This window comes from Anabrus simplex, chromosome 8 (genome assembly GCF_040414725.1).
Source record: "Anabrus simplex isolate iqAnaSimp1 chromosome 8, ASM4041472v1, whole genome shotgun sequence".
NCBI lineage: Eukaryota > Metazoa > Arthropoda > Insecta > Orthoptera > Tettigoniidae > Anabrus > Anabrus simplex.
This window is the reverse complement of record NC_090272.1, coordinates 214,584,618-214,607,474: the sequence shown is the minus strand read 5'-3', so window position 1 is coordinate 214,607,474 and position 22,857 is coordinate 214,584,618. Positions and strand designations below refer to the sequence as shown.

The 22,857-nt window shown below is 37.5% G+C and overlaps 1 protein-coding gene across 1 annotated transcript in view; it reads right to left on the bottom strand.

Annotated features, from left to right (window-relative positions):
* Ask1 (apoptotic signal-regulating kinase 1) overlaps nt 1-22,857 on the bottom strand; it is a 226,847-nt gene that overhangs the window by 66,707 nt on the left and 137,283 nt on the right. Inside the window, exon 16 of the mRNA XM_067152155.2 lies at nt 9,039-9,321. Coding sequence (XP_067008256.1) covers nt 9,039-9,321 — 283 coding nt within the window. The remainder of the gene's footprint in view (nt 1-9,038; nt 9,322-22,857) is intronic.

Sequence of the window (22,857 nt, the reverse complement as noted above, 5' to 3'; positions counted from 1 at the left end):
CTGCTTCCTTTATCAAGGTGTTTTTAAATCTGGTCCACTCTACCTCACCACTTTCCACTTCTTATGTAGGCAATTGTCCTCTTATATGTTCCTGATCGTCTGTCCTCTTTCCAATCTGTTGTAGTTACCACACCTTAATCTTAGGTAATTTTCTACTTGTTACTGAACTGTATCATATCACGGTCCAATTGGAATGATTTAACTCTGTGAAACATTTTGAATTTAGAGCTAAGAAACAAGCTTAGGAATGCTGGGTGACAGTGTACAAATATGTCGAACCAGTAGCAAGCAGGGTGTGGTGCTTTTCCCTCAGACGAACAAAGGCAGGACGCCATAATTTTACTGGTGTAAACCCCGTTGATGGCTTGGGTACGCGAGGAGAAAAGAGAGTCAGCAAACAGCATGCAAGAAAGAGAGCAAGAGATTTGAAAGCGGAGAACTAACGAACAACGCCAGGTGTCCCCTAACACAAAATATCCAGGTCTAGAATCATTTGAATTCGATCCCGAAGTCACAGAGCCATATCCCACAGATCCATGATGAGGAAAATTCCCTTTAATATTTTCGAAGTAGAATGAGCCATTAAAGTGGTGTAACTGTGCTTGTTTTGCTTATTACCAACTCATTTGAAATATCAGTTGCGAAGTAGCTGACCAAAAACAAAGGGAACCTCTTGTATCCCGGGGATGTACTATTGGGCGCGTCACTCTACTCAGACTATAAAAGCAGAAAGCGTCAGTGAACAGCCCTCAGTAGCTAAGTGACATTTGAGGAGTGCATACTTTCCACGAGGACGTAATCAACAAAGCCTATTGTATCAGTGATAGATGAGACGTAGTAACTATTTGTTTAAGCTCACCCGAGCAACATTTGCTCAGTTAATAAATGTTTTAATATGAGTTTGCGTTGTGTAATAACTCCACGTGTGGCTAATGATGGCTAATGATATACATGTTGATTCCCATTGGGAACCTGAAATATTTGTCCCGAATGAGTAAATTTATAATACCAATATAAATGGTCCATTATTGGACATTATAAATTTTCCAGCTCATTTTTACTCATTCGAGACAAATATTTCAGGTTCCCTATGGGAATCAACATCTATATCATCTGATGGCCAATTGGTAATGAGACAAAGTCTCACATAGTGCATTGGCACTGCCGGTGGCTCCAAATAGCCTACGCAGTGGCCTCTACGGTATGCACTAGCCATGCGTCTCGGTGAGTGTGCTATTTACCAACTGATGAGACCAACTTAGTACACTGCGGCAAAACACTGGCAACCAGGAATGAGTTAGCTGGAAAATTTATAATGTCCAATAACGGATCATTTATATTGACATTAATGACAGCTAACCACTGTGAAGGACTAGATCGGAACCGGGAAAATATCCCTTAATTTGGTTACTATCGTTTGACCAGACTGTCTCTATAGGGTATATTGTCAATTGTATCCTTACCAGAGTTCGTACACAAATGAAGCGATGAAGATAATTGGGAATGACAACTGTTACCAAGTTACAGTAGATGACCAAAGGCAGCACATCATGGGACCAGAAGGACCGAACCAGCAGACTCCTAGATCCGTCAACAACAATGCTGTCATGAGCTAAATTATACTCGTGGAGCAGTTCCAAGGCCACCTCTGATAGGATGCATAGAGATAAAGATAAGTTGAACTGTTTATAAGCATGAAATGTAGTGATCATATTCACAGGTGGTTCCTTCGTTAAGTGTAAATAGTAACCGTAATGTAAGCCAGAGTGGCATTTGTTGGTTTTCATTTACTTTGTAAATCATGTTTGGGACTGGATGCATGCTACACACCAGTCTTATTTCAGAGTTATTTAGAGTTGGAATACAAGGGCTGTCAGGATGTAGTGTAGTGTTTGTTTGTGTTAAGACATTTTTACTCGTGTCATGCAGACACTAAGGTATGAGCGATGTCATATTCATCTTCGCAGATTGCAGGGCGCTGAACCTCCTGAAGATCAAATGGGAACTTAGAGATGAGTAGAACTAATCTATAGACAGGCTATGCTTGAAGTAGTATTACTGCAAATTTTCGGCTGATGACGTGTGCTATCACCATCACTAAATTTAGTGAGGGTCATTTACAGAAAGTGGCAGCAAACCCTAACTGTGTTTCAGAAATGAACTGGAGACTATTGAATACGAGGCCGTGATAGCCACGATTATTGTGTTGAGGCCTAGAAATGGACATAGTATTGTGGCTGATGTAATGAGTTGTACGTGGTTTGTGAGAGTGTGTACCCCAGACCGGATGTTATAATGAATTATATATTTGAGGGCTTATAAACCGAAACTTCTTTCCGCTCAGCAAGTTTGCTTCCCAGGTAAAGAGCGAGATATTTGGGTGTCCCACTGAAGGCCTTGAGTGAAAGTTTACGCACAGTCCCGTTACTTGAGAGGGTCGTAGTGGGTCAGAAACGGTTGCTTGAGCCACACAGATAAAGATTGTAATTTTTCCCTTGCCAGCCAGCTGAACACCTGCTTTGAAAACATGTAGCCAAGAACAGCCTGGTGTATTGTGACACAGACTGTCATGAGAACTTCGCAGATCCTCAGAGCGATTCCCGCTCACTCCAATGCTGCAAGGGTAACTTTACGTCTTTCTTTTTCAGATGTGGTTTATTTGTGTTAATTGTTTATGTGTGTCTTATGCGTGTGATAGTGCTGTCGATTATTTGTGTTTGTTAGTATTTCACAGCCCATTGGCTGTAGTTGGATTGTGAGGTTTCCAGATTTCTCTCTTATGCCCACGATCCAGATATAGTGTATTAGAGTCAGTGCTTTTTGGTGGGTTAAACTCAGGGCCAGTCCCAAGTAAAGTGTTCCTTTTATAAGTCTATATGCAACAAATTTGGAATTAGTGTAATTAGGCCAACATTGAACCAATCATTATACATTCATGTAAGAGACAGTTTTTAATCGCAATCATTTTATCTCGATCTTTGAAAGTTAGAAATTTCATTCTGTTTCGTACTGAACTGGGATTACAGTGAAATGAAAATGTTAAAGGTCCACCTTTTCAATACAATGAATGTTTATTGATGTGAGTATATGTCACATAACGTTCAAAGAAGATTGGTACTAGTTTCGACGCTCATTGCGCGTCATCATCAGCCAACGAATCAATTGAGCAAAATACAACTTATCAAATAGCAACATATAACACAAGATAGCACCTACAAGGCAAATGTTAAACTATGACTAGTTAAAATATAAAACACATGACAGCAAATACAAGGACTAATGTTAAAAGTTAAATTGTAACAAGTTAAAATAATGAAAGCAATCAGAGAAGGTAACACAACTGTTAAGGTATGATACACGAGAAAATAGTCCAGCTTGAGGTTTCTAGGACATAAGGTGTATCTATGTACAACACTTGAATGCACCTACTAAGGCAAATTTTAAATGTAATGTTAAAATGATGAGGGTATGGTGCGTATGACCATCTAAAACACATGACAGCACCTATAAAGTCACTGTTAGATTATAACCAGTTGAAATGATGAGGTGCATCTGACCGTAAAATATAAAATTTTTGAGAAGGTATACCAGTTGTTGAGTCTTGATAAACAAGAGAATAGTCCAGCTTGAGGTGCATAGATCATAAGGTAACATATGTTATCAGTGGGAAGAATAAACCTTGTTCTCTTAAGTTGCGGTAATTAACAGGCTTAATTCAGGTGGTTTCGATGCCAACAATGTGGTCTTGTGAAGATCATAATTTGAATCAATGTCACGATTCCCGCTTCAGTATGGAAACGTGGAGACCTGACGAAAAGATTGAAAGCCAAATTAGGCATGATATAAATGTACATAGCCGAAAGAAAGATAAGGGCAAACAGGCGAACTCACCTTTAGCAGCGTGATGGCACAGTTGTTGAGAGGAGCTGGGCTAATGAAGAGAGCAGCACCTTTTCAATAATTAAGGAAGACCCAACCCAACAAATTCAGCGACAATTAAAACAAACCCCAAAGCACACTTCCTTTCTTTTCACGGACCACGAAAAGGCCTAAAGGCCTCCCAAAGATCCATAAAGCCAACATCCCTATCCACCCTATTATTAACTATAGGCCTAGTCCTCTGTATAAACCCTCTCAATTTGTCCAAAGTTTCTTGGCTAAAAACTACCACTTTCTCGCCAATGTCTATTAAAAACACCAATTGACAAACTAAAGACCTTCGACTTGCAACCTAACAACTCCCTTCATTCTTTTGATATAGTCAACATGTATCCAAGCATATAAACAGCAAAGCTTTTCCCCATTATTGAAAGCAACTTAAAGAAATACAGTTCTCTTAGCAAACTTGAAATACATGACTTCATCTCCATTCTGAAATTAGTCGTCAATAATAACTTTTTCACTTTTGACAAAACTATTTATCAACACGACAGATTAGCAATGGGATCACCCGCCTCTGGTATCTTAGCAGAGATTTATTTAGATTATCTGGAACATTCTAAAATCAACAACCACTTTCCTAGAATTCTTCTTACGTGGATGACACATTCGTAATTATGAACGAAGAAATTAAGAACGTGGCCTCTACCCTGCATGATCTTAACAGCATCGATCCCCACACTAAATTTACTCTTGAGTCTGAAACAAACAGGTTAATAAATTTTTTAGATTTGACCATCCATAGACACCCTTCCTCTTTATCTTACAAAATCTTCAGGAAACCCACACAAACTGCAACTACCATTCATCAAGGCTCCACACATCCCCAAGCACACAAACGTGCTACCTATAATAGTTTAGTCCACTGTGCCTTCACAATACCCTTGTCAAAGAAAGACTTGAACAACAAACTCAATACTATTTATGCAATCATCAGATTTAACGGTTACAATAAGCCCTTAGATTATCAACAAGTTCAGACATCGACCTAAGACCACTCTTAATAAAGAAACATCTAAAGACGCCACTTCTTCTACCTTTACTTTTAACAAAGATGTCTACAAAATCACCAATCTCTTCAGAAAACATAATGTAAAAATTTCCTTCAGAACATATAACAGAAATTCTGAAATTCTGCACAATTCCCCATCAGTTAACATATCCAACACTTTCTTAAAGTCCGGAATCTACAGATTCAAATGCAATGACTGCAATTCCTCATATGTTGGGCAAACAGGAAGCGGTTTCACGACAAGATATTCAGAGCACGTCATCGCTATAAGATATAATAGGTTTTCAGCAACAGGTCAACACATCTCTGACTCCAACCACAAGTTTACCGACATTGAACATGATTTAGAGATCCTTCAATTGGCCAATAAAGGGCCTCTGATGAATATAAATGAAAATTGTTTTATCCATTTCGATCAATACTTCAATCCTAACTTCAACTTAAATTAAATTTCTGAGAAGCCTAATATCCTTTTCGATTTCTTAATTAACTTGTTTAAAAATATCAGATTTCCAAACACTAGCGCTATCTTTCAAGCCATGTGCAATACGCATCCCCGTCACTTATCCCCACTACCTCATCCCTCTGCCCCACCATAGCCCTACTCCCCAGCTTTAGCTCCTCCTCTTTCCCCTTCCCCTCCGCTACTCAGCCTCCATTATTGCTCTCTTCATTAGCCCAGCTTTTCTCCTTTCAACAACTATGCCATCACGCTGCTCAAGGTGAGTTCGCCTCTTTTTCCTTATCTTTCTTTTGGCTATATATATTTATATCATGCCTAATTTGGCTTTCAATCTTTTCATCAGGTCTCCACGTTTCCATACTGAACTGGGAATCGTGATGTCGTTTCAAATTATGATCTTCACACGACCACATTGTTGGCTTCGGAACCACCTGAATTAAGCCTGTTAATTAGCGCAACTTAAGAGAACAAGGTTTATTCTCCCACTGTCAACATATGTTACCTTATGATCTATGCACCTCAAGCTGGACTATTCTCTTGTTTATCAAGACACAACAACTGAGATACCTTCTCAAAAGTTTTATATTTTACGGTCAGACGCACCTCATCATTTCAAATGGTTATAATCTAACAGTGACTTTATAGGTGCTGTCATGTGTTTTAGATGGTCATACGCACCATACCCTCATCATTTTAACATTACATTTAAAATTTGCCTTAGTAGGTGCATTCAAGTGTTGTATATACAGTAGATACACCTTATGTCCTACAAACTTCAAGCTGGACTATTTTCTCGTGTATCATACCTTAACAATTGTGTTACCTTCTCTGATTTGCTTTCATTGTTTCAACTTGTTACAATTTAACTTTTAACATCAGTCCTTGTATTTGCTGTCATGTGTTTTATATTTTAACTAGTCATAGTTTAACATTTGTCTTGTAGGTGCTATCTTGTGTTATATGTTGCTATTTGATAAGTTGTATTTTGCTCAATTGATTCGTTGGCTGATGACGACGCGCAATGAGCGTCAAAACTAGTACCAATCTTCTTTAAACGTTATGTGACATATACTCACATCAATAAACATTCATTGTATTGAAAAGGTGCACCTTTAACATTTTCATTTTACTGTTAACTTGATCTCCATTACAAATAGGTAGATTTCATGTTTCCGAATCTATTGAACTTTATATGCTTGGGTTCTCGACCCGTATGCTTTGAACGAACATTAGTGTCAAATTTTATATTGTAACTTTATTTGTAATATATAACTTGCAGTTTTCAATGGGGTATAGTTCCTTTTAAATTTGAACTTTATGTTTCTGACAAAATAAATTATGTTTTTACCTCCTTTATCTTGCTGAGTTCTCATTCATGACTATGTATTCTAGATCCTGTCCTGATCTTGTATGATAATTTTGTTAGACATATTTGTTTTTTGGACGCACCACACAGCGTCTCTGCTGAGCTAGGCCATCAGGGACAAGAAAAGGTGCACCTTAATCTTAAGTAATTCTCTAGTAGTTATCTTTGGTAACTTACATTTAATGTTTTCAGATCTGCTACTAATAACCAGTGGTTGCTATTGAGGTTCTCACTTGGAATCACCTCGACATCAGTCAAAGGTATGCACAATGCATAAAATATATTTATTCCATACTGTGACCAATCTGACTTCTTTCCACATTAAAAGTGCCTCCATACCCAATTTCCCTACACATTTATTTAAAAAGAGTCTCTGATTGGCTGAACTGCAGTACCAACAGCAGCTTGTTAAGAAGGAAGCCACACTTTCCAGTGTCGACTCAGTTAAATGTAACTTGAAAGCTTTTCAGTCTGTCAAACATACAAGTTCAAATAAATATTACACTATAACATACCTGTAAAGAACACACTGAACAAGGATTAAAAATACACACTATTTTTATTCCTTATTCTTTATTTCTTATTAAAAACACACACTAATTCTATTCCTTATTCTTTATTTATTAAAAACACACACCATTTTTATTCCTTGTTTAATAGTGGAGATTTTTACAGGTATGTTATAGCTAGGGCCCAGAATTTTTGAAAATGCACATGCGCATATGCAAATGCACATTGAGAACATTAGTGCATATTTTGGACATTAGTGCATATACAGATATATTTTTCTCTTATGTGTGATTGATTATCTAAGATTTCTGAATGAAATGACGCATCTAATGAACTCTGTATGTTGTACATCCTTTGGCAACACGAGAAGCTTTGATCAAGGAAAGTGCTTTCAGTGTAGCAATACAAGCATGTAGGCGGATTATGGCGTTACAGTTGCAAGATTTGTTAACGATTCCCTACGACTTCTATGGCCTACTGAATCAGAGAATGATTGTTACAAAGTGTGCCTTTTAGTCACAGATGCAGCTTTGCACATGTTGAAAGCTGGTCAGTCTCTTGGAGTTTTTTTTTCTTTCTAAATCTCATCCATGTCACATGTTTGGCCCATGGATTGCATCGTATTGCAGAAGAGATACCTACCCTCTTGCCATCTGTCAACAAAGTAATTTCAAGTGGGAAAAACTGTTCCTAAAAAGCACTGGCTCGTGTTCAGTTGTACAAAACTTATCTGTGGGTGTTTGTGAAGCAAAGTGTGCATTTGAATCTGAAACTGTATATAAAGATATCAGTTTCATCCACGTGCATTATTCATCACGTTCGAAGGCGATTAAGGGCCTAGAAACTCGCTGTGCACCACTACATGAATCCATTCAGTTAATTCAAAACATCATAATTTCCTTAAAGAGTGTCCCTCGTGAAACTGGAGAAAAAGTTAAAAGGAAACTCAGAGCGGTGTTAAACTCAAACCCATGACTAAAGAAGGTTCAATCTACAAGCAACTGCATAAGAGGAATCAGGCAGTCTTTGCCAAAAGAATGTTACGAGCAGTCACGGCCAGTGTACAAGTATTGCCCAGATACGTCCGTCGACGTAGAACGATTATTTTCAGCGTATAAATTAATTCTGTCTGACAACAGAAAGTCATTAACCCCTGAAAACATTGAAAAACTGTTCATAACATACTGCCATGCATCATTTTGCAAGGAAAGAAACATGTTTATCAATTTAACGCAGAGTTAAAATTAAATAATGCATTTGGTAAGTGTATATTGTTTTATTTCAGTGCATATTTTCGTGCATATTTCCAACAGTTTAAATGCATATGTGCATGCATATTTTTGGAATTTTTAGGGCACATGAATTTGGGTCCTAGTTATAATGTAATATTTATTTTAACTTGTGTGCTCGACACACTGAAAAGCTTTTAAGTTACTTACCAACAGCATCTTTAATTGGTTCAAATTTTCTCTTGAATATTGATTTTCTGACCTTCCCGCCATGCCTATCATTTGTTCATGTACTTTTGTATCGAGTTGGTAAAGGCTGCCTTGATAATGCTGCATGAAGTGGGTGGCAATGTATAAAAAATAATTATAATGAAATATTTAATTTAAAATAAGTAAATTTGTGAATGGAATAAAATATTGTAAACAACAGCAACTACAAGGAATAAAAGTTCTGTACTAGAAATATATCTTACGACACTGGTAATAACAAATATTTTAAAACAATTTATGAGTACATACCATAGAAAGCACGGTTTCTCCCACATCCTTCTGGATGCTCTTCATCCACACATCACATATCTTCTGCTCATCCTGACTCATCACCCTGGAGAGAGTCATGCGCCTCTGGGAGTCCTTCTTCAACAAGTAGAAGCCGTCTTGCTCTGAAGCATCCCCCAGTCCAAGGACAACGCCTTTAGCGTTGGGACCCATCTCTACCTCTGGAGATAACAGTCCCCCAGAGGAACTACGACGCGTCATGCTAGGTCCTTCGGCATCTGTCTCGCAAGATGCAGTAGTCAAACTGAGCAAAGAACCAATCATTCAGTTCAGAACACAAACGCTGAGAGAGGATGACCAAATTGTAGCTTCTTTAGCAGTGTAACATTTTATTCAACTAATACAATAACAAGAATCTAGTACTAGCAAACCAAATTATTGAAGTTTCTATTAATTATCCTTAATGTAATACCAATAAGAAACATGCATTTATTAAAGCACATGATATACCAGATAGACAAGCTGGACAAATGATAAAGTTAAAACATCTTTCTTCACTAGCTGTAAATACCCCACAAAAAATGAACACTGAATGTTTCATTGAATTAAAACTATTATTTTTACATATAAGATAAGCTTATCTTATGTTTCTTCCCTTTCCTTGTATTTATCTGGCTTTCTTCTTATACTACACTATCCATCTAGTATGCCTGCGCTCCTGATTAAGCTGGGAAGCAGAAATAAACTCGTCGGGGGGGCTGAGAAGAGATGGATGTAGAAGAACTGGGTTGAGGAGGAGAGAGCCTGCCTATTTGAAGATAGCAGTGTATGAAGATGTGGAGATTGTCTTTGTCTTAATGTGTTTCAATGTCTGTCCTTGTCTCCTCTTTCTGTTGCTCCCTCTTCCCACACCAACTTGCCATTGTCTTCATCCTATTGTGTGTTCCTTTTGTTCTTCTTATGTCTCTCTTTATGTGAGTAGATTAGCATCTTTGTTTGGTATAATGTTGTCATGTCTAGCACCCTTTCAACAGAACAAATATACATCAGTCTAAAGTTAACATCATTATATGAAGAATTATTTTCATTTACATTAATTCATTTCCCTACAATGAAGGTTATAACCATTATCATGTATTAAATTAGAAATGGCAACACTTTGCTGATCTATTTAACTGAACAGAGATTTTATGTTTGCATATAGCGCTAGAGTATTTTGTGGACCTTGTTATCATGCAGCCACCTGAGTTTATATGACAGTTTCTGCGTACTTGCTATCACAGAACATATACAGCATATCACTTAATTGTTTACCTCTCTACTAAGTTCAACCTTAAAACTGAAGTCTGGAACTTCATTTGGAAATGTCCAACAATTTTAGTGGAGTGGTGTAGAGGGAAGATATGTTGTGGACAACCTCCTTGCCCCTTTAAATAGCCAACATTATATCAATATTACTACTGTGCCATCTGGTACCTAACTGTGGGCACTATTAAAAACTGTTTGGACGAGAAGTTTCACACCCTAAGCTGACACCCCGATAAAATAAGTGTTTTGGTACCCACCAACTGATTCTATAACTTGATGTTATTGCCACAGGATAGAGTGACAGTGTGTGAAAGATTGCACTTGAATGCGAGTTATGTCAAAGAAAGGTCGTGTGACCTCTGGCGATGGCAGGCGGAGCAAGGCAATACTTGAGAATTTCTTTAGGCAATCTTCCTGTATCCATTCTTCAAACATGATTTTTCCACCTTTCTTGATAGTCGTGTTTGTTTATATATATATGCAGTAGCAAAAGTACCCGTGCTTCGCTGTGGTATTCTACATTGCATACGGATTTCTCCGTAAATTACAGTACAGGCAGTGAGTAAGATTATATTAAATTGCATGCCTCTTAGCGCTATCCTGGAAACAAAACAGGCAGGATGCCATACGTTGATTCCAATGTAAGATAGGCATTGGCGAAGTTTTGAGGATAATGGCAGGCCACATTTCCTACTGCCAATCACAATCAAGTTCGGGAGTTTCTACTATAAAGGCAGATCCACTTGGCAACTGCCATTCATAATAGGGAGAGTATTCATTATAAAGACAGGCCCTCTATTCTAATGCAAGTCACAATCGAGTTTGAAAGATTTGATTATAATGGAAAATTTTAAGTTCCCATGGAGGGAATTAGATATTTTTCACCAATAGAGCATGTCAAAAACAGAACAGATGTAAGGCTTTTCAGGCATCGAGAAATGCAGCGCTATCTAACATATCAACAATCGAGATAAGACAATAAGTCATAGGACCAAAGTTGATGACTTCTCCAAATAGAATGGCGATTGTGCTATCTTGTATTGTAATACGACTTACCGTTTAGCCACCAATTATCCTGAAACAAAGGTCTGCACCGTCATTAAAATGCATCCATATTTATATATTTTCCGGGATCAAAAGTTATACATTTGAATTTTTCCTCAAAGAAAAGAATGTCCAGGTTTTGGGATTAGCACTCGCATACATATGAAGTAATTAAGGAAGAAAGTAATACAGTTAAGAAAATTCAAATTAATAAGAAATAGGATTATAACTGAGGACAGCTGGATAGGACAAATATGTAAATACTAAGTGAATATATTGGAAAATCAAATGTCCCTCAATAAGTTATGGTGAGTTACAGATATATATGAAAACGGTAAAATAGGAGAAATTTAGACACGGGGATTCTTAGGTAAACAGATAAGATGACGACTTATGGTGTTATTACATAAGCTATTCAAGGATGGTTATAATCCCCAATAAAATTCTGCCAATATCCCTCAGAATGGCCGATTGACGTCTCCCTTGCTTTCTACCCAAGGAACAACCATGAGTTTACATGAATGATGATGAAAATGGCAATACGTTACTTCCCTGCTGGCAAAACAAAAGTTGTTTATAATGAAGAGACGTTTCACATACAGTCCATGGATTTTACAGAAAAAAGAAAACGGAGGAAAACTGTTCCAGTTTTCCTATAAACCCCCCATCTAATCAAAGATTTTAAAATCATATGCATATCAAACCCTTCCCCAGGATGTGTATACTCTAAATATGACATTTGGTCAAGATCTACTCAGCCGTTTCTCTGTGATGGTGGAATAAACAGACAAGAAAAATAAAAACCACTGATACGGTCTTTGAGTCGACCTAAAACGTATAAATATCTGAAAAATTGCCAAAAGAAACTAAATTACAGACAGCAGACCCCCTACAACCTTATTTATATAGATTCTACTGCTGATTAAATGTTGAATTCCTACAGTACCATTCCTTTAATTTTTATGATTCCATCTTCTTTTATGCTATTTATTCAGGACGTCGACCTTGAAAGATCTTTTGCCCTACTGGCACCATATGTTATGAACCTGTGTGTATGTGGAAATTGCAGAAGTGTAAAGTGTTGAACGTGAGGAAAGGAATGTCAAGGACGACACAAACACCCAGTCCCCAGGCCAGGGATATGAATCATTACAATTTAAAAACCCTGACCCGGCCGGGAATCAAACCCGGGGCCGCAGGGTGACAGGCGGATGTGTTGCCCCCTATACCGCGGGGCCGGACGATGATTCAATCTAGTATATTTCATTATGTATTACATGTCACTGGCAGTAATTCTTTTAACATCAGTTTTCTTTAGTCCATCCTTCCTTTCCACTGGTCTTGCTAAGGTTGTATATACACGTATGCAGGTATGTCTTTTAATTAGGGATGGCTTCAAAAGCCGATCTGTAATTCCCAAAAGTTTTTTTACAGTATATTTCATGACTGTGGTAAGTCAGCTTCCTCTCTCTACATTAATTTAAAGGCCAGATAAGTAAACTAATTCACTCTTTCCAATAATTCACTATTTACACAAATTCAAAATCTAAATACGAATAATAAATAAATAATAATAATAAATAAATAAATAAATAAATAAATGAATTTTGTCGGGTAAACACCAAATGTGTCACCAGAGATCTTTTACATGCCAACATCGTATGATATGGAGTGTCGAATGGACTTTTTTCCGCCCTTCAAAAATCCGACCACCTCCGTCGGGTTTGAACCTGCTATCTTGGGATCTGGAGGCCGACACTCCACCGCTGATCCACAGAGGCAGCTATCTAAATACTGATTATTATAAAAAATGATGAATAATACTATTTACGAGAACAACATATTTTTGTAGACTGCTGTTTAAGTACACAAAGGTCATTGGCACCTAATGTCGAAATGTGATTGAACTTGTCTACTAAACAAATGTTATTCTAACAATAAATGGGCAGATGGAGAAACTCTAGCTAAAAGAAAGGAAAATTTTAAGAAAGATCATAGGACCAAAATTTCAGGATAATACGATAATATACAAGAACGAAACATTCTACAAGAAAATTCAAAACCTCTCTGATACTGTGCAAAAAAGGAGGATAAATTTTTACGGTCATCCCAGAATGACTCTAAAAGATTAACCAAACAAATCTTTGACTTCTTCCGAAATTACAAAACAAAATTCAACTGGTTTAAAGAAACTGAAAAGGACATAGTAAAATTAAAAATTACAGAAAATTCACTATTCAATCGAACAGCTAAGTAATAACTAAAGATGAAAATAACAGGTTCCAAGACAAATCTACATTAAAAGCCAAACCTACTATCTCGGAAGACGAGAGGAAATTAAGATCAGAAATAATGAAGAAATACTGAGCACTAAGAAACGAACAGCACACAGAGAAATGATTAATTCAACGTACCCCAAAGAGAGGGTGAAACGATGATGATGATGATGATGATGCTTGTTTAAAGGGGCCTAACATCAAGGTCACCAGCCCCTAATGGTACGAAATGAGACAAAATGTAATGACAAATTAAAACTCCAAAATCCTCCACTGACCAGAATTCAAAACGTGAGGAGGAAGAATGAATGGATATAAATTTAAAACAATCAGTGGATCCAACCCGCAATACCTCACATTAACAGAAACTGTTGTAAAACAATAGTATTACTGACCAAGGGACTTCTTCTATAGCATAATACTGAATCGATGATGCTTGTATTCGAAAGGAGTCCAAAATCTAAGTCATTGGCCCCTCATAACGGTACTTATCGCTAGGAAAGTAGAACCATGGTAGTTGTCATGTTGCAGTATTAATCAAAAGTAGCGCAGACTCGCGATATTCCACACATTATTGTACTACTCACAGGTAATGAAATTCGTACATGTAATACGGACCTATGGTGTTTCACACATTGCGGCACCATTTACAGGCAACGCAAACCTATGGTGTTTTCTTCACATACGTGTACTAACCACAGGGACTCGCACTGTCCTGTGGTGATCCTCATATAGTGGGTACTAATCATAGGCAAGCCAGAGCCATGGTGTCGCTAACCCTAAAGTGGTACTGATCACAGGTACTGTTAAAGCCGGCAACGCACTCTGTTGCTACTAATCACCAACCTATTTTGTACCTAACATAGTGGTACTACGCGCAAGTAAAAGCGACCCATAGTTTTCCCCGCGTAGTGGCACTAATCACAAGTAGTTTCATGGTTCTAATACTATCATCCCTTGGTCGCCCCTTTTAGTCGCCTCTTACCACAGGCAGGGGATACCGTGGGTGTATTCTTCGTCTGTGTCCCTCACCCATAGGATTGTGTGTTTCGTCCGCGAGAGGTATTTTATTTCCCTCAATTCCGCCGGCAAGCCGGTTAAGACCCCCCTATCCGCCACTTGGGATGCGCCACGTGGGAGTATCACCTCTCCCCCTGCTACGCCAGCATAGTAGGTTCGTGGAGGGTGAAACAAAAGAAGAAATGGCTCTTATAACAATAAGGTATATGGTTCTAATTTGTTTTATTCAAAGTCATAGATACTCATTACTATCAGTTGATCAATCCATTCAGCCAAATGAATGAAAATATAACAGCTTGTCCCCCACTGGCATTAAAACAGCTTGTCCCCCACTGGCATCAAAACAATATGTATGTATGTATCTCCAACACATTAAAACAACTCGTACATGAATTAAGACACATTTATATTGGAATTCACTTAGCCATTTAAAATTAAGTATACTCCAATACGGATAATGGTTCATTAACACATTACATTTTTGAGAAGTATTATTCATCTTTATTATCATGTCTGAGACTCAAAATATTTCCTAACCACAGAACCAGTATGAGGTATTTAAGAGATACAATGCCACAGAAAGCGATGCAATAAAATTCTGTCCCACTACCAACATCAGGAATTTAAGAGACATAGTTAGATGATGGCAAAAGTGATCAATTTACATGACAGCCAGTGAGGATGCCATATTTAATTTCCTTACAGTACTTTGTTCTCACTTAATGTCTATAAGACTCCTTGGATAAAAATAACACATTACTTTGAGACAATCTTTGCAATAATAATATTTATATGCATAAAATTACCCTTAAAAAAATCACATTGTTAATTTTTTTAAATATTAGTAAATATCATCCCACAATAAGCAAAGGACAAACCATTATGATGGAGAAAGTAGCAACTCAACACTTCAGAGCCATACAAGAGCACATGCTACAGCAGTTTTGTAGAGATCTAATGCAACAACAGTATACATATATTTTTATATTAAATGCACATTAGAAATTTAAAAGTTTATACCATTTTCAAATCAGAATCCAATAATTTCCTGAGAGTCAAATTCATAAAGCTTCTATATGGAAAAGATAGTTGTTTTAATGCACGTCCGTACATTTACATTGAACTGGTAGTCGAAACAATAAACAATTATTGATTTGGGTTAGTGATCAATTTTCACCTCAAAATTGTCTGCTCCTTTTAACTATACCAGGAAGTAACAAAGTGAAAGATAATGAAGTCTATCCTCAAAATTTGTCAAAGAGAAAAATGGTAACTGAATTCCAGGAATAATTCATGTAGGCCTAGTTGTGGATTTGGCCTTTACAGTAGCCTTTTAATAACAAAGAATTAATGTTAAGAGAGGAAGATATCAAACTACACTTTCTTGGGGGGGGGGAAAAAAAAAAAAAAAAAGGAAAAGTAAAGGACAATGAGCATATAAATCTCTCTTATATTTCGATTACAGTTCTTTTCATAAAACCAACCTTTCTAGAAATGCATAAATTTGTACAAGTTTTCAAAATTTAATAAGATTAAGTGGATGCTCAGTTACAGGGATTGCACATATAGCACAATGCGTTTCCGCACCCACATCCATATAACGTATTTTCTTCTTCCACGTGTGAGGAATATATCCTGAAAGTTAGTCCATGTATGAAGCACATGAAATGGGACCAAGCTAGTTCAAATGTCATACTGTACATGCGATGCACTTTTTCTGGTGCCGGAACTCTCAGGACAGAAACAAGAGACCGAGTGAGTGGCCATGTAGTTTGGGCCACATAGCTGACAGCTTACATGCGGGTGATATTGGGTTCGAACCCCAATGAAGCAGCCCTGAAGATGGTTTTCCATTTTCACAACAGGAGAAATGCTGGGGCTGTACCTTAATTAAGACCGTGGTCGCATCGTTCCCATTCCTAGCCCTTTCCTCTTCCACTGTTTCTGTGAGACCTATCTGTGCTGGTGCGACATCAAGCAAATTGTAAATAAGGGGGGGTGGGGGGGGAAAGAAAAGGAGAGAGTGTCTTAAGAATTTTTAAACAACATACAACACAATATCATTTCCGTCATCCAGCCCCTACCAGGTTGGGATGTTTATGGCATCTTTCCATCTTCATCTATCCAACAATCACCGTTCCTTCTTAACTGTGGTCCAATACAGGTTTCTTCTAATTATACTATTCCTGATCATTTCCAACCACCTTAATGTGGGTCTCCCTCTTGACCTCCCTCCTTTTATCTGGATCTCTAACAAGGAAGTAGAAAATGAGCCACGAAACCTTGATTACTTGACCAAACACAGGCAAAAACAGTGGGCAGATGGTGATTTAGAGTGTAATCTTAGGACATTTGCTGATGCCGACTTTAGTATTTATTGTGCAAAAACCCCAGTTCAGATTTTTGAAGAATTCTTCGATTATTGGCTGAAGAGTCAAACAACTATGCTGTTTTCAAAAACTGTCCAAATCCGTTGATAATTTGTGAAGAAATGCGTTGCTTCTTTGGTATCCTTATTTTAAGTGGTTACAACCCCCTCCCTAGTAAAAGATTATATTGGGATTCTAAGTATGATACAAGAAACGAGCTTGTAACGAATGCTATGAGAAGAAACCAATTTGAACAAATCCTTCGGTTCTTCCACTGTATAGACAGCAACAAAATTGATCTAAAAGATAAGCTGTGGAAACTTCAACCTCTCCTTGACAAAATACAACTAAAATACAGAGAACACTTTGTCCCTGAACAGCAGCTGTCTTACAATGAGTTGATGATAAAATATTTTGGGAAACATTCTCTCAAACAATTTATTTTCAGTGGGATAAACACTATATTACAAAATGAGCTATGAATAATGATTCTGCGTCCTCTTTCCCAGGGAGTTATTTATTCCAAGAATTATGGATCAAATCGAGCTGTGGTTGGACAACGAGGAAGTTGGTGCGAATGATGACATTGATCAGGACGTCGCAAATTATAATGATCATAATTCTGAGAGCGAACAGTTCATGTGTGAAGAGGACGTGACTGAAAGCGAGCACCATGAAAGATATGTTGGAAAGGACAGGAGCCAGTGGAATCATCGGCCTGTAATGAATCATAATAGAAGGGTCAGGCAACCTGAACATAATATTATAGGACACTTGCCTGGAGTAGAGGAGTTGCCATGAATGCTAGATGTCAGTTGAAGCACTGCAATTGCTCTTTACCCACGAAATGCCACAAGAAATCATAATACCAGCAAATCGTTACATATCGACTATTCGTTTCAAATTCTCTCGACTCTTAGATGCAGTCAATACCGATCATCTTGTTGAGACAAAAGCATGTTTAGGTCTTCTGTTCATTGGTGGGGCACAGAAAGTATCCCACACAAATTTGCAACAAGACCTCTGGCACTCTGATAGTACAGGAATAGAGTATTTCAGGCTTACAATGGGCATATATTGTTTCCGTTTCTTGTTGAAATGTTTGAAATTTCACGACATCAACTCCCAAAACCAGCGTAAACTGATGACAAAGCGGTACGATGCTTAGCAGAAACATTCATTATTAAATGTAGGAAGCACTACAGTTTGTCGAAACTAGTGACCCATCGATGAAATGCTAGATGCATTTAGAGGTAGATGCTGCTTTCGTCAATACATTCCGTCCAAGCCGCCTTAGTATGGGATAAAGATTCTTGCACTTCCTGATGTCAAGATGTATTATACAAGTAATATTGAGATATATTGTGGAAGACAGCCTGAAGACCCGTACCAGTGTCAAAACACACCTCATCAAATTGTAAAAAGACTGGTTAAACCCATATCAAAATCTGGTAGAAACGTTACTTATGACAACTGGTTTGTGTCTGTTCCTGTCGCTTAAGACTTGCTTGAAGATGATAAACTGACACTTGTTGAAACGATTTGCAAGAATAAGCATGAAATTCCTCCTTTCATGACAACTGCTAGCAACCGGCCAGTGGAATCAAGCAATTTTGCTTTCAGGAAAAACCCAACCCTTGTGTCATACAAGTCAAGAAAAGACAAAGTTGTATTGGTTCTATCTACTTTCCATGAAGGCAATTCTATTGATGGCGATTCAGATGGATCAAAACCCTCAATGATTACCTTCTATAATGATACAGAGTCGGTGTTGATAAGGTGGATGAAATGAAATGCACTTACTCCACGGCACGAACATCACGACGCTGGATTTTAGTTGTGTTCTTCTCTTTCCTAAATATTACTGGTATAAATGCCTATATAATTTTCAAAGACAATACCAACAGCACAATCGCAAGGAAGGATTTTTTGAAGATCTTAGCCAAGCAGCTCCTCACTACTTGAAATCAAAAGTTCAACTTGAGCACATCCCAACTACAATCAATCTTCGTCTTCAGGAGATCGTGGGACTTTCTCATGTAAAACCTCCAAAGAGGCCTGGAGTGGAATCGACCCGAGGGCGGTGCAATTTCTGCAATTGAAGGAAAAACAGACTAACAGGATTCCAGTGCAAAAGTTGTGAAAAGTACATCTTCCTAGAACATGCTCCTGCATACTTGTGCAGTGACTGCTGCAACAGAGCACACATTATAATCAACAAGGAGTCAGACAGTGACCAATAAAGTCCAAATCATTGTACTGACAGTACAATATACGGTAGTGGAATCCGTCATATTTCTGTTCATGAGGTGCAAGACCGAACTGTACATAAAAGTATTTGAACTTGTCTGTGTAAATATCCTTGCCTTTTCTACTGTGTAAGTGTTATGTATTTTGTATGTGGTGTTTACAGTCAAAATAAGATGGTCGATAGCTGATGAGATCGAGTTGATGTTTTCCTGACTTTGTACCTTAATGTAGAAATACCTTGTTTATAGTTTAGATTAATTATTGTTAATTTACAATTGGTTTTGCTAAGTCCCATGATTTGCAGTTGATAATTTTTTGAATTTACCCTAAAGGATAAAAGTAGATTATGTATAAATTAATTAATATAAATAAAATCAAAATAAAGTAATTACAATGTAAGGTAGATTCACAAAAGAGAGAAATAACGAATTCTTGGAAAAATAATTGAAATGAAATTAAGCTTACAATCGCGGATTGTCAGTCCGTGCGCGTGTAGTGGTGTTACAACCGAGCGCGCGTTTAACGTAGGGTTAAGAAACATTAATTTTAAGAATTCCTAAGAAGGGTCAATTATTTTATGTATGTACATTGAATTTAACATGACATCCCAATGTTTTCAAGGGATATTAATTTTAAATTTACATTTTCATGTATATTTTATGTATGTCTTTTAGTTTATAAGAGAATCATTATTCTTTACCATTGTTTGTCAGGTGACGATGGCATGAAACAAGCCGAAACATGTACTGACCAATTGTAACTCATCACGAGTAATACAAGTAGAGTATTGATTAGGTTGCCCAAAATTAAAATTTTATTTTGTTACCGATAACTCTCAATACGCATGACAATATCCTCCTGAGTTAGCTCCCAGGTATACTTCTTTTAATGACTATTGTAGAATGGTGATATTTAAGCAGCTGTGTTTTAACAAACTGAGTATGATCAAACACAGTACAAGGAGATTCCAACAATTTTATGAACAGTAAAGTTAACGTTTTCAGTGACGTGGAAGGCCTTTCTGGAATCACAATGAGGTTCATCTTTCACACTCACTGGGAGAAATAGCTACTTTATTCAGAGTGTGCTGAATCTTAAATATTTCGTCGAGCCTTTCTACTCTGGAGGCTCGAAGGGAAACGCTAATGCAGACGTCAGGTAGAAGAATGATCTGATTCGAAACTGAAACAGCAAAGTCAATATCCGATAACTTGCATGATTAAACACTTCCTACCACTTTTTACAAAACAAATAAAGTGAATGATACCTTTGTGCAGGAAACTTAAATATATTGTTATTTCATTATCTAGACATTTTTTTTTTTTGAATCTATAATTTTTCACTTCTGTTTCCATATAGAGGTTCTGGAACACCATTATGGTGTGTTCCGCCAGAAAAAAATGCCCTGCATACATGCAAAAGTAACCTCAAATGTTTCATTTCTATCTTTAAAATAATCATAAGTGAATACCAATTCCTATGGAGGTCATCCTATATATGAGCATCCATACCTGGAACATAATCGAAATAATTTATCTCTATTTTGTTGCATCAATAATTTATCACTGACTCATTGTATTGTATGCACTACCATTCTGACTTGCTACTTTCTCTGTTCAGAGGAATCAGCAGTTACAAAAATCACAGGGTATGGAACACCATAAAAAAAAACAATAAATAAATACAATGGTCATTCAATTGAAAACAGGCCACCCAATATACCTAGATTGTAATAATTTCTGTGGCTATCGCTAGCAGACCTTGTAAGGCAGACCCTCCGCTGAGGATGGGATGTGCCTGCCGTGTATAGGAAACAGTGTTTGTGTGGAGTAGGAATGTTTTGTGTGTGTTTCAGGAGTTTTAGGAAAGTTGGCAATAGCACAAACACCCAGAGCCTTATCAAATGTGGGACCCCAAGGACCAAAGGCCAAGATGCTGATCACTCAGCCAGGGAACAGGACATACCCAGAAAATAAATGTCATGAAGAATTCAAACACTTGCCCCTCTTCAACACCAATGGTCAATGGCTATAAGCTAAAGGGAGGCGAGTTTCCCCTAGAATAAAATTTTCACTCCAGCTTTCACAGTTTCATTCAATAGTAATCCTTTCTCATGCAATCTCATTTTATTTTACCAAATTATAGAAAATTAAACAGGAACACATCCAAGCTGTATGGAGGATCATGCAGTGCATCTAGTTTGAATTTCTGAAGAATGTTATGCACTCTCGATTTCTAGGACTTAATGAAAAGTTTGAGATCCAACAATGCCACCGCCATTCAATGCTACTTCTGTTCAATGAAAAGAGTGGAGGGGAGTCTGTTCAGGACATGATGGTGGTGATGATAACCATGTCCTCAGCTAGCACTTGCAGGCCATTTAAACTGCCTGCATATCAATTTCAATGTTCCATTTCATTCCACCAGATGGTAGCAAAATTAGACCTTAGCTGGGCAATCTGTGGCAGAATTTATTAAATAATTTTGATGGGTAAACACCAAATGTGTCATCAGAAATTTTTGACACACAGTCATCGTATGACATACAGCAAACGTTGAATGAACTACTTCTGCCTTTCAAAAGCCTACAATTGATTTACTTTTCAAAAATCTGACTGCCTCTGCCAGATACGAACCCACAATCTTGGATCTACAGAGGGAGTTAATGATCATCTCATTCATGAACCTGATTCATTAAATATTGTCTATAGTGGTCAAACATAGTATTGTAGCAGGTGTGCGTAGGTTTTTTTTTTTTTTTTTAAGGAAAAAAAGACTAGAGACTATATGGAGGATGATCAAATTGACAGTTTACTGTACTGCTCAAGGGAAGTCAGAACACTGCCTACGCACTTCGTTTTGTGCACGTCTATCAGCATCCTTAATATCTAAGCATCCTGACAATTTCATAAAGAACACTCCTTGAAATTTCAGGCAACTCATAACTTAACGATGAAATCTTAAAACATTATTTTCTCTAACCTTTGCATCAACTTTCTGCACCAAGCCTTCAGTAATGACAGACGGTCACCCATTATGCTTCTCATCGTGGACATTAGTATGGCTTTGTTTAAATGCTCTAACACATTTTATTACCATTCCTCTGCTCATAGTGTATTCTCCAAACACTTCACTAATGTGTTGATGAATTTCAACAGCTTTCATGTCTTTTGCATTTAGAAAACTAATCACAGCGCATATTTCACACTCGACAGGACTGTTAATTGTCAGAGGCATTTTCAATATGCACAAACATGAATATGAGGAAATGCTCTGTAATGGCGTTTGTGGCTAGCCTACAGATGTACTGAACGTGCATGCTCTGAACGATGACCAAAGCACTGCAGTAACCATATTTAAAAACTGTACTTACTTAAAAAAACATGCTCCATAGCAGGCACATCACTGGAGCAAGTCCAATGCTTTCAGTATCTTGGCTGTGTACTTGATCACAGCTGGAACAGGTTTTGGATTGTACAGGCAAGTACAAGAGAATGAGTAAAATCCTCTTTAACAGCGACTTCGAGATTAATCTCATGGTGCTGAGAACTGGACCCTAACAAAGAACACCAC